General features: G+C 41.3%; 4 protein-coding genes across 10 annotated transcripts; 1 reads left to right on the plus strand and 3 right to left on the minus strand.

Annotated features, from left to right (window-relative positions):
- Positions 1-357: 357 nt before the first annotated feature.
- Positions 358-1205, minus strand: clec3bb (C-type lectin domain family 3, member Bb). Its single transcript, XM_085900967.1, has 3 exons — positions 1109-1205; positions 895-987; positions 358-764 (listed from the first exon to the last, which is right to left on the minus strand). Exons 1-3 carry the CDS (start codon positions 1203-1205, stop codon positions 358-360), a joined length of 597 nt encoding a protein of 198 aa, XP_085757093.1.
- An 852-nt stretch (positions 1206-2057) lies between these two features.
- Positions 2058-4170, minus strand: exosc7 (exosome component 7). The gene is made up of 8 exons (XM_085900965.1): positions 3678-4170; positions 3498-3599; positions 3286-3380; positions 3012-3177; positions 2866-2936; positions 2550-2673; positions 2309-2464; positions 2058-2219 (listed from the first exon to the last, which is right to left on the minus strand). Exons 1-8 carry the CDS (start codon positions 3732-3734, stop codon positions 2115-2117), a joined length of 876 nt encoding a protein of 291 aa, XP_085757091.1. The 5' UTR covers positions 3735-4170; the 3' UTR covers positions 2058-2114.
- zdhhc3b (zDHHC palmitoyltransferase 3b) lies at positions 3837-12601 on the plus strand. Of its 7 annotated transcripts, none has more exons than XR_015062946.1 (9): positions 3837-4355; positions 4772-5103; positions 5250-5374; positions 5794-5890; positions 6055-6136; positions 6246-6376; positions 6592-6752; positions 9588-9736; positions 12502-12601. XR_015062946.1 is itself a non-coding variant. In XM_085900964.1 (8 exons), exons 2-7 carry the CDS (start codon positions 4801-4803, stop codon positions 6748-6750), a joined length of 897 nt encoding a protein of 298 aa, XP_085757090.1. In that variant the 5' UTR covers positions 3837-4355; positions 4772-4800; the 3' UTR covers positions 6751-6752; positions 9588-9828. The 7 variants fall into 7 exon arrangements, 3 of the variants coding, with proteins under 3 accessions (XP_085757090.1, XP_085757089.1, XP_085757088.1); XR_015062943.1 differs by lacking the exon at positions 12502-12601 and adding an exon at positions 10192-12043; XR_015062944.1 differs by lacking the exon at positions 12502-12601 and adding an exon at positions 10227-12042.
- On the minus strand, positions 8828-10752 carry tmem42b (transmembrane protein 42b). The gene is made up of 3 exons (XM_085900968.1): positions 10399-10752; positions 9634-9780; positions 8828-9534 (listed from the first exon to the last, which is right to left on the minus strand). The coding sequence occupies exons 1-3, from the start codon at positions 10573-10575 to the stop codon at positions 9379-9381; spliced, it is 480 nt and encodes a 159-aa protein (XP_085757094.1). The 5' UTR covers positions 10576-10752; the 3' UTR covers positions 8828-9378.
- Position 12602: the final 1 nt, after the last annotated feature.

The raw sequence follows: 12602 nt of genomic DNA on the forward strand, positions 1-12602 counted from the left end.
ACGTTAAAATAGTTTTTGATGTGACTTTGCGGCTTGTCTCGTCAGACCCAATTTATATTGGATGATCTCCATTAGTCAGTTCATCTTAAATGACATTCAAGTGCTACGACCATAAACACTGAATGCGTACCTCGGTAAAAACAGCTTTGATAGATAATGCTGCTATAGAGTGATAGTGGTATTTTAAAAATTGCGGTTGGAGCACAAAGAATGAAAAATTCCAACCACTGCAAACAGACAGTGAATGAGTCCAATTGCAGAACCAGACATAAAAAAAGCCTCTTTTTCAAAAGAAGGTAAAGTGGCATTGCAGCAGAAGTACACACAAAAGCAACTATTTTCAATTTTCCGGCACGATCACACAATTTTGAACTGGCACACGGAGGCCTTCTCGTCACGGCAGTTCTCATCAAACCACTTCCCGTCGGCGACCTCCGACAGCACGGCACAGTTCTGGGACTTGCCGCCATCTGGCTGACGGGCACGGCTGTTGGACGTGTCCCAGTTGCTGAACTGGATAATGGTGCCGGTCTGGTCGGCCCAAGTGTCTTCGGTCTCCCTGTCGTTGATGCCCAGCCACACCTGCTCGTCTCTGCCCACGCTGAGGCGGAGGTAGTCTGTCAGCATGGCGTTGGCTTGGGCCGATGTTGGGGTGGCCAGGATGCCGCCCAGCGCGTTGCAGTGCTCGCTGGCTGCCTGGTAAGACTTCTTCTCTGGGTTGGCCAAGACGCACTTGTCGTTTATCTTTGTGCCCCTTAAACACACTATATAGAAAAAATGATTTATATGAACAAAAGTGCAGATATGATCATTCAAATGCCAATACACAGTGAATTACAACAGAATTCGACTAACTTTTTTTTTTTTAAACAGATTTAGTCTTGGTTTTTTTACCTCTCTGGAAGGCTTGTTCTTCCTTCAGAACGGCGAGTTCCTCCACAATGTCGTTAATCTGTTTCTGTAGATCCTCAATTGCTGCATTATTGTCTAATTTCAACATGCAAAAAAAAAAAGTCACATGATCATATGAAGTTAGTGATGGAAAAACATGAATGATAAATTTCACAGTGTTGGTAAGTGGTTTTTTTTTTTTTTTAATGCAAAGTACCTTTTCGTACAGGCTTCTTCTTTGGTGGAGTTTGCTGGAGTGAGCAGTTGACCAACATCAGCCCGAGGATCAGCACGCACACACCTTTGCATTCCATGGCTACACTTTGTTAGACTGAGGATGGATCAACGTGGAGGTATTTATCTTCTGCCTGGGTACCCGCCCTTTCTCGCTCGTGTGTGTGTGCATGTGAAAAATGAAGAGATGGTGTAAAACCTCAGCACTGATGACATAACCATGTGCGGTTTTCAGATTACACACACACAAAAAAAAGCATTGTGAGTTAAATAACCTGCCTGAAAAAGATGGGATATTTTTTTCCAGAATGTTCGCCAAACTTTTTTATGTAAGGCTTTTTTGCTTCTGTTTCAAATTGGATAGTGATATTAAAAACGATGCACTTTTATAATACGATAAATCATTGGAAACTGTGAAATGTCATGTTTACATGCCAAAGTCTCTTTAAAAAAAAAAGTGGCAAATTCACAAATTGCTCTCCAAAAGTTGCAGCTTGGGAACAGAAGTTTGCTTTGGACCCATCTGCCATGAAACTTTTGGAGCGTCTGACAGAAGTCTGGAATGATTTCTTCCCATCTGGTCTCTCTTTAGTCAAACACTCAGCTTTAGCCACGTGGCAGTAGCAAAAAAAGGTGCAGAGGTTCGAGAATTTTCCTCAACCGTGTTACATAACCAGAACATATTTTTACTATCGCTATGTGTATCATCAAAACAACATAAAATATATTTTGGGAAAAATCCTCCATAACATTCTTTAGACAGGTGACGCTTAGGTCAACTTGAGATAAAATGCTAACGTCCATGACTTGAAGTCCAATATCCAAGCCAGTTGTCCATATTTCTTTTGGAGAAGACACAGACATAATTTTCCACTTCAATAAATATAATATGGCTTGAACATTCCATATATAAAAAGAAACAACAAAGCATATAATATCAAATATTTTACTTTGGAAAAAAGGTACATGATGATATACACATGACATTTCTAAGCAAGAAAGCCAACTTTCTCTCTCGCTGTTCCTAAACTCTCCTCCTGCTGCAGTAGCTTCAGAAGAGGCACGTGGAGGACTTTTCCGACCCGTTTGCCTGTCTGGAAAATCAGAAAGTTGCTATTCAACAATTTGCAAATGTTTACCTTCAACTACAACACACAAGTTGAGGAAAGCGGTGATGATTCACTTCAGTCATTTCAAAGATGCTCTCAGGGTCCAGGCTACCTCCGCCTATTTTTCTCACGCAGGTAACTGTTCCCTTGTGGGTGACGGAGATGATGAGGCTGGCCACCGAGCACGCCTTCTCCTGCAGGGTGGCGTCCACCACGTGTCTGTGGCCGATCTAACCGACCCAAAACAATGGTGAATCTTCTGTATTGCTAAGAATAATTGACTTCACTGGTGTGAGTCTAATCGAGCAGGCTTACCTTGCACAATGTCACTATACAGGGAACATTGTCTACATTGAGCCTCATGCAGTCATAGGGGTCATCTGACAGCTCGATTTCTTTCCCTCCTTCGTCATCTGTTGACATGTGCACTTTGGGGATCCTGTTAAAAAAAGGCCAAAAACAATGCCAATATTATGTTCCATAGTACACTGTGACCAGTTGTCAAATGGAATATGATGCCCTCTTGTGGCCTTGTTGAAAACACATTTTACCCAATTAAATTCTCCTATTAGTGGACCCTTGCACATTTTGACACTTTTAGACATAAAGAAAAAGTTCATACAGTACTTACTTGGTGCTAAACAGAGCTGCCTTGATAGCGACTGACATGGCATCATACAGGTTTCCATCACATTGCAGGAGCTGTGGAATGCAAGTTATTGTTACTGTAATATTTGCTAGTTCAAGGATGCACAGGAAAACATACAATTATCTCACCAGTACATCCACATAGAGCACCCAGCAATGTTCTCCCTCACTGATGCACAGACTCGTCAGGTCCACGCTGTGTTTGTTGTTGAAGACTTTGTATAGTGTGTTGCTCAGCTCCGTACTGAGCTCCTCCCCTCCTCGCCCCTCAAACTCCGGGGTTGCATTGGCTGAACTGGTTAGCAGAAGTACAAACAGAACCACAGCGTCCATCAAAACAGAATTTTGGATGATTTCAATGCCAGATCATTTAGATGATGAATTGCAGACACAACCAACTTACCAATCAACAAAGAATTCTAAATAGCCTTCATTTGGAGCCGTGGGCCTTGGTTTTCCTAGTTCAGCCTTAATTCCGACTAGAACTGCTGTGTGGCCCTGCAAACATGGATATCATTTTGTCAAACCTGGAGGAGATATGCAATCTTGACACACGTCAGACAGCATCTGTGATGATATGTAACTATTAAGAGAAAAACATTCAAAGCAAAATACCAGAGAAACTTTGGCTGATCCGTCAGTATTGGACACCACGTCAGTTTCAATCTCCATATGTCTGTAGTCTTCACAACCCCTTCCATCCACTCGCAGATCATCCTGATCGTTATAACATGGCGACATAATACTCAGAAATTTATCAATTGAATTAACAATCATATTGCTGCCCACACTTACCCTTATACCATGTAATATATATACTTTTTCAGCTTCGCTAACTTGTACCGTTGCCATTGTGGAACCGCTCGTCGCGGAACTTTTACGTCATCATAAGTGAGGGGTGGGGAAACGAACGTTTGCTTTGTTTACACAGACGTCCCGGAATAATAGTTATCGCCTTTCTATGTCTATTGCATTTGTACTATTAAGTTATGTCTTATATTTAACTCATTAACTTAATAAAGGAAATTAAACCAGGCCTGTCATTATTTTTCTTACATTTCAGGTACACGGACGTTGAGGGTAAAGCCTATTGTAATCTAGCCACATGACTTCTATCAGTTTCACTTCCTGGTTGGGCCGATCGTATTGTCCCACAGAACCGGGGAGGATTGTGGACTCGAAAGGAACCCAAGTATCGGAGTAGCTAAACAACCGACTCCCGAAATGCGCGTTTTTGGGCCATTACTTGATGAACAAGTTCATTAACATCCCACAGAAACTGCAGCAGCGACGAAAGTGTAACCCAAAGTGTGTGGACAGCCACTGCCCTCAGACCATTGACGTTAGCTGGGTGTGCGCTAACAGGAGGCAACTGGGAAAGAGGAGAGTCTTTTCACCTTACTTTTGCGATTTAACTTCGAAACAAAAGAACCATAGTGCTAATTTTGCAACAGCGCAAAGAGAGAGAGTGAGGTAAGACGATAAATATGTAGGAAATGTTTTAAGAAATGTAAACTAGTGTGTTGCATTTATGTGCCTTCTGCTCCCGGATACTCAGATTTCATTTTACAGTTGCGTGTCGAGTTTTAAAACCAGGCTTAATAATGATACTTTGTGTTTCCATTTCACTTTGTCATTGTATTTTACCCCACATAATAAGAAATAGACATTAGACACTTATTTAATATTATTATTGGTGTTTTATGTAGAATAGAACAAAACTTTAGAATTAAGGCCAAGCACCACAAGTTTGAACTTTTACTAGACTAGTTTCTTTTCCTGGAATTTCTATTGTCTTATAGGTTGGATCTACTCTGCGGGTTCAAGTGCCTATTTCATGTATCCGATAAGTTGCAGATGAACTTATTCATCTTGATTTTGCCTTTCAGCATGCGGTTCAAGCCACGGCTGCTGTAGAATGAAGAGCTCGGCTCGCCGCACCAGGGACATCGAGCGTCAGGCTGGCTACCTGAGGCCTGAATACTGCGCCCCTCCACCGCCCCGCGGCGCCTCCGACACCATGTGGTTTATCCGCGACGGATGTGGGATTGTGTGCGCCGTCATCACCTGGTTGCTGGTCTTCTACGCGGAGTTTGTGGTGGTATTCGTGATGCTGTGGCCTGCCAAGAATTTGCTTTACAGCCTCTTCAATGGGGTGCTCTTCAACAGCTTGGCCTTCCTTGCCCTCGCTTCGCACGCCAGGGCCATGTGCACTGACCCGGTTAGTCGATGATCGCAATTCGTGTTAGCACTTCCAATATTGAGCGGGTAAAAAAAAAAAAAACAGGAATTCCATTATTTCTCAATATTGCTTTGCCCAATTAAAGTCCAATTTAAGAAATCTAATTCATTTATTTCTGTCACCAGGGAGCTGTGCCAAAAGGCAACGCGACCAAAGAATTTATTGAAAGCCTACAGCTGAAACCTGGACAGGTGGTCTACAAGTGTCCTAAATGCTGCAGTATCAAGCCCGACAGAGCTCATCACTGCAGGTACACCGACCGACCGAGCGAGCGGCCAGCCTACGTGGAGACAATGCATTATAAATTACAGTTCTGTGCCAACCTGACAGGAAAAAAAAGGCCTGCTGTGGCTTCTGCTTAGGGGACCACTGCCCTCATTAGTAGTCATTCCAGCTCTGCTTCCTGCCTGATGTACCGTTTCAATTTTTTTCGTTTGTTTTCACGGACGCTGCGTCAAATATCCCCGTAGATTTTCCCAACTCGATAATGAGTCACCTCTGTGGCAGCACCGGCATGAAAAGTCACTGCGGAATAATTCAATTTTGAGCCAGCCAATCATGGCAAACCATCATCAAGGATAGAAGAGAATGTAACAATATCAATTGGTTTACAAATACATGTCATCCTTTTTGAGGTCCCATTTATTATTCCTGCCTGTGTGCTTACAGTGTGTGCAAGCGCTGCATCAAAAAGATGGATCACCACTGTCCTTGGGTCAACAATTGTGTTGGGGAGAACAATCAGAAGTACTTTGTGCTTTTCACCGTGAGTCTCCCGTAATATCAGCCTGACTGCATTTAGACAAATAGCCATGCGTGAAAATTCAATTCATGTTTTAAGGTGTCGGGTTATTATTAGTGATTGTTTTATTGCCTACGGACACAAAAGCTTCCAACATATTGTCAATATGTGTGTGTTTTTATATGTAGATGTACATTGCGTTAATATCGTTCCACGCGCTTGCCTTGGTGGGCTTCCATTTTGTACTCTGCTTTGAAGAAGACTGGTCAAGTAAGTCAGCACTTTATCCCCCCAATGTTTTCATTCTACTGCTAATATTGTATACCGCCATTTGCTGACATTGTTTCTCACATATGCCGATACGGATTTCCTTCATCAGAGTGCAGCGCCTTCTCTGCACCCGCAACTGTCATCCTCCTCATTCTCCTTTGCTTCGAAGGGCTTCTGTTTTTAATCTTCACGGCGGTCATGTTTGGGACACAGGTGCACTCCATCTGTAGTGATGAAACGGTAAGCTGAAGAGTCATCCACGTCTGGCCCCTTTGCGTCGCCGTCGCTCGGGCAACCCGAGGAGAATCAGATTAGTCTCTTCTGAAATATGTTCCATCCGTGTCCACCTGATTAAACTGATTCTAAATCCTTTTAAAAGGTGTTTTATACTATTCCAGTTGGGGTTCTGTCCATCATCGCCACTGGGAGATAAATCTCATCTTTTTCATTCACAGGGTATCGAGCAGCTGAAAAAGGAAGAGAGGAAATGGCTCAAGAAGTCCAGATGGATGAACATGAAGGTGGTCTTCGGTCACCCATTCTCAGTGGCGTGGCTCAACCCCTTTGCGACGCCCGATCACGGCAAGGCAGACGTATACCAGTACATAGTGTGAAGGTAGACACACTTCCTCCTCATTGAAAATGCACTAAGTGCGAAAGCCCATTCATTTGCAACGACGTGTCCGCTAGAGGGCGACATTTCCCTGGCAGCGCACCAGCGAGAGCTCATATACTTATGAATATTTAAAATAAAACAAAGGTTTTTCACTTTGGATCCGCATATTACCATATATGTGGACGAAAAAAAATCACATACAGCTCGATTCACATAACAAAATCGGATTTATTGCGTGCTGTGTGTCATCTCTAGCTTTGTTCAACTGTGCACTACAAGTCGAGGACATTTTGTCTTCCCACAAAACTTCATCTGCTGCAGTAATTTGAAGTGAATTGCCTTAGATGACATGGTCAGAGGCATCAAGTACACATGGATGTCATTTTGTATTGTCTTCATATGTGAAACCATGGACCAGAGATTTAGGACATCATTTCTTTCAAAGAAATGTATTTTAGGAGTGAATTTTCCTGTGGTTTTTATGCAGTTTCTGGGAAGAGTAAATGTAAACTGTATTTCCTCACATGGTGGTCGAGCGTGTACTAAAAAGTATTTTTTTATGTTGAAGATTATTTTTGTGCCATTGGTTCATTGGTTTTGTGCCATTGAGCTGGATAAAAGATTCCACCGTTCCCAAGGTGACACAATCACAACCTTATTGTTTCTGGTGAAAATGGTTATGGAAATAGCACTATTGATCATATTAAGCTAAAGCAATCAGGGGTTCAAGGGTCACCAAAATGTAACTTAGTTTGTGACCAATCAGGTGCTCCTATATATAAATTCACAAGCCTTAAAGTACAACAAATGTTTTGAGGTCAGACAAACGATGTTTGTCCAAGTAAAATGAGCGACTGAAAAATAAGAATCATCTAACCTTAAAAGGGGGAACATTTGTTTTGAAATTGCATGATGTTTTTTATTTGAACGTACGAACGTGTTTTTAAATGCAATACAGTATCTTTGCAATATCTATCTTTTTTTATTATTTACATCTTATGGATATGCAGCCTGCTATCCATCCTACTGTACAAGAATAACACCAGCTGTCCGTTTATAATTGTACGGTCCGTCATGAATACAATTTTAGTACTTTGTAGGAATTTCTTTTATAACCTATTTGAGTAAAGGAGAGAGGAAGAGAGAGAAATAAATGTTGAGACATATCATGTCTAATGTTTATAACATATTTGCTTGGGATTTTTTTTTTTATTCCTTATTAGTTTTTTATGTCACATTGAACTTCAAATAATAGGTTGTGAGCCCAAAACTAGACAATATTGTTACATTTGTTTCCAGATAAAACAACATACATTAAAATTACATCAACCAATTATGATCAAATAAAAAGCATATCAATTTTGCCCAAAAATTCACTCACACAAAAGTTGAAAACACTGTGTCAGATGTTTATTTTACCCCTCCAGTGGAGGTGACAATTTGTTCCTTAATATAATCAACACTTTTTACAAATACTTCACATTATGTTTGACATTTGACTGAATAGCATCAGAGTGACAGCGCCAAAAGAGCACTTTCTAGAAGCGGCGCTACTAATAGGCTTGCAGGCGTTTCTCACTTCAAGATTGCCCTATTAAATCCAATAAGGGAAAGGAAACACTCATTAGATACTGGAGATACTCACTCTTGCAACTCTCCCTGGGTCTTCATAAAGAGACTTCATTAGGTACAATTGCACAGTCTAATGAGAACCACTTACTTTTCCAGGAGAAGCTCCACTCTCAAATAAAGAATAATAAATGGTTATTGATGTGATTGCTTGAGTCTCATGCAGCAGATAATCTTCAACTATAAAATAAGTTTGATATAAGTGTTCCCGAAATGCAAAATTCATTTAGGCAATGCAAATATTGCAACACACAAAATATTTGTTTGTACCTGTTGTAAAATATATAAATCATCTCCATTTATTATCACATTGTGGTCACATTTATGGGGATGCATATGAACATCAAATGATAGTTTGCATTCATATTATGTTCAATCAACAGCAAAGTGTGATTTAATGCCAAAAGAGAGCAGTGTTAAAATAGTATGTGCCCTTATGTAGCAAATTGAATTTAAAGCATTTAAATAATGTTAAGAGTTTCACAGTTCTCAATCGTAACTGAAATGCTTTTTTTTATGTGCACAGATGTTTATTTACTCAAACATTATCTCACAGTATGATGCCAAGTGCTTGGGTGTGATTTGCAGACTCGGTAGGAACATATCAAAATCTCCTGCAGCTTTTTAATGGGAGTGGGGAAAAGTAAAAGGCTTTTCTCACCACAGCTACATTAATATTATTGTGAGAAGAAGAGCTGACTTCTTCAGCTATGACGTATGTTTACAGTGAATGTCATAGTGAGTTGAAAGAAATACTTTGGTAACCAGATGAAATATAAAATCAACTTTAATTCATGGTGATATTGTGCCAATTTGTGATGTGTGATCTTTGGTGTGATGGGAAATCAGACTTAGAAGCTATTCAAAGCATATTTTGCACCAGGATGTGAAGTACCTACATTGAAAAAAAAAAGTTAAATTTACTCCATTTTATTTTATCAGGCAATTGCACGAAATAAAATGAAGTAAATTCAACCCAAAAACATTTTCAGTGTCATCAGGCCAATCGTTCGTCTCTCTTGGCGACTGCGCTAGGTTGTCGATCCTGCGGCGAAACCCTCTGCAGTACCAGCAGACCGGAGAACGTCAGAGAGATCCCGACCCACCACAGTGTTATTTGAGCCTCGCCAAAAATCAGCTGACCCAGGAAAGCCTCAAAATGAGAGTTGTGATTTTCTTTGAATACTTTTTGTTAAAAAAAAACAGGTTATTTGCATGCACGTGTGAGAATGAGAGACGAACTGCAACTCACGGAAGATACGAAGTTGGAGGCAGTGGTGGTCACAGTGGTTCGGGTGGAGGAGGACGAGTACCTGAGTGCTTTGGCAAGGAAGGTCCACATCACAGCATTGCAGGTGAAAAGCAATCCGCCACACAGCAGCCTCAGAGGGATGTGAAGCTGAAACATGACATCATCACAATTATTTTCAAGTTCAGATGCATACTTTAAAGTACCTGCAGCACATTTAGTATTAAAAAAAATGCCTCTAAGTTTGCATTAAACTTTGCATACGGGTTTTCATCCACATTCCAAAAACGTGCATATCAGTTCATATCAGACTTTTAAAAAAAAGTCCTTGTGTGAATATGAACGATTGTTTTCCCTAAATAGACCCTTCTTGGCTAAAACTAGGTCAGGTACATCCTATATAATTCTGGAATACAGTGCTATTTTTCTTAGTGGTGATTTTTGTGGGACTTTAAATGCATTCATTTTCATTTCAAAGGAGGAATTTCAGCATACCGTGAGAATTAAGCGATATCAAATGAAGGCGATACGAGATGAGCTTTTCCCATCGCGTTTCTACAGGCTTTCATTGAGAAAATGGAGATGTATATTTATAGACCCGTGAAGGTCAAGGAGGAAGTGCGACCCCGAGAGGAAACTGCGTTGTGACGGCAAACAACGCGATAGCACACGTCCGCAATGTCACCCCGAGCGCTGGCTCGTCGTGACTGGTGCTGAAGCTGAGGGAGTTGGCTGGATGAGATGCTAATTTGACCTCCCCGGACTCACCCGGTCACAGGCGGTAGTTTCATCCACTTGGCGAAATCTCCGCTGCTCGCCCCACGTCCGCAGCCCCGTCTCGCACACTCCCTTCAGGTAGTCCGCTCCCAGGGACAGCTTGGCCGACGACGATGCCACGGCCGCGAGGAAACCCGCCAGTAGTGCATAGAAAACCCCGGGGAACATCTTGAAGGAGGACAGCTTGGATACATCATGGGCTACTCCATCTTTCCACCTCTGCTGGGGCTGCAGCTCCGCTCAAGAGCCGCTCTGCGATGCACTTTCGCGACTCAGCCGTTCGGTGGCAGTCACAGCGCATAATGAGAAGCGACGCACTTTTCGCGGTGCATTATGGGAATTGTAGTTTTTTGAGCGTATACGGTCACATCGTTTTGAATGATTCAGTGAAATTAATATTACTTTACGTGACAAAGTCTTTTTTTTGTACTGTAATTTTAGCTTTTCATTTTTTCTTCATATTGTTGTCCTTCATACAGACAAGGATGTCCAGCGAGGTGGTCCATCCTCCTCCATCCTCCTCATTAATGCAGTTTGAAGGAGAGGACAATCAATGCTAATGTTATGGCGAGTGAGTGTAAAAGTGAGCTTACAAAAAGCTTGACTTCACTTATTTCAGACTGCTTCAACTGCCGAGATGGGCTCTGATTCCCATCAGCATACTAATTGGCTCTCCTCAAAGACCATTACCATTAAAACAAAGTTGAAGTGGAATAGACAGAACAAGGTTGAAGCAGACGCACAATTCCTATTTGCTTTCCCGGATGACCTTTACGGTGAGCAGACAAAGACCAGTAGATGTCTCTAATGTGCTTTCAAATATGTGACAAAGCTTTTGGGGCCTGCTGGTTTTCTGCACCACACAGTATCGAGACCTGTACATAATTTACGACTTGTAAAGAAGTTGTGTAAGACAAATAACAAAGCAAAACAAACCAAACTACAAGTTCCAATTTGCCTGTTTCTCTCAATTCAGCCATTCTTTCTTTCTTAGTGTCAAGTTAAGGAGCTAATTGGGCTTCTTCTGTCCTTGTTCAGTCGAGCGATAATTGAGCCAATATGGACTGTCAAGCACCCGCCCAAATCTTTTTTTCCACACCGCCGGTGCTAATCAGACTTTAAATTAAAGTTGACTCGACAGAAGCCTTAGGCATGACCTTATCAGCCATCAATTACAGATAAAAATGAATAAATGGGCTACTATTTGAATAAGATAACCTTGGAGATATATATATACATTTTCTATATCACTTAAACCGTTCAGCTGACTTTGTATACAGTTTAGAAAAAAAAAAAATCGCAATGTCGACTGCATACGTGCTCCGATCGTGGAAAAAGCAAATGTGTCAATGTATGATGAAGCCTAAAGTTATTGATTGCGTGTAACAATGGAGCTGTGTGTTGATTTCCATCAGCGCACTGATATGACAGCCAATGAAATGCATTCATCTGTATTCAAAGTCTGCCGTCACTATAACACCAAGTCTGCCGTGCAGCACTTTTTTCAATAAGCTCTCAGAACGAGTCTGACCAAGCAATGAACGTCTGCTTTGCCATATCACGGCAGGAAATGAAAACTCTTTGAGTGTGATTCATTAAAAGCTATGAAATATTATGCAATAGAAAATGGAAAATATTCAAGATGACTTTTTTCACCCTCATATTTTAGCTTCAAAGCTTCTTTTTTTTTTTCTATGCCAGTTCTAGCATCAGTTACCTTTTGAAAAGGTCGCCAGCATTCTAAATGTCAAATGTATTTGGAGAAAAGTGTGAGTTTAGTGCAAAAGTAACACGCTCAAATAGAAATAATGTATAAATAAAATACTCAAATAAGCAACAATATAGTATGTTCTCTAATTAGACTATATGGGCAACTAGCTCAATTGTATTGTTATACTTAGTATCAATGGGCCGGATAGAAAAGTGAAAACGAATATCAGGATATATAATATCCAAAAGGCACCTGCATTTTTCAGGGTGGCGAGGGGGGGGGCAGTACCCCTCTAGCTCCGCCACTGCCTTTTGAAGAACAGTGTTGCGGTTTGGTATGGAAGAGGACGTGCTTTAAATCAAAGCCTCTTTGATATTTCACAGCGCTGAGGATGATGACGCATGCCGTTTGGATCGAGCAACATGAGGAGGCGATGATGCGGAGACAATTATTATTGCTAGAATTGAGGAGAGGGATTGTTGCA

Source organism: Syngnathus leptorhynchus, chromosome 20 (assembly GCF_054491065.1).
Source record: "Syngnathus leptorhynchus isolate UIUO chromosome 20, UIUO_Slep, whole genome shotgun sequence".
In the NCBI taxonomy this organism is placed as follows: Eukaryota; Metazoa; Chordata; class Actinopteri; order Syngnathiformes; family Syngnathidae; genus Syngnathus; species Syngnathus leptorhynchus.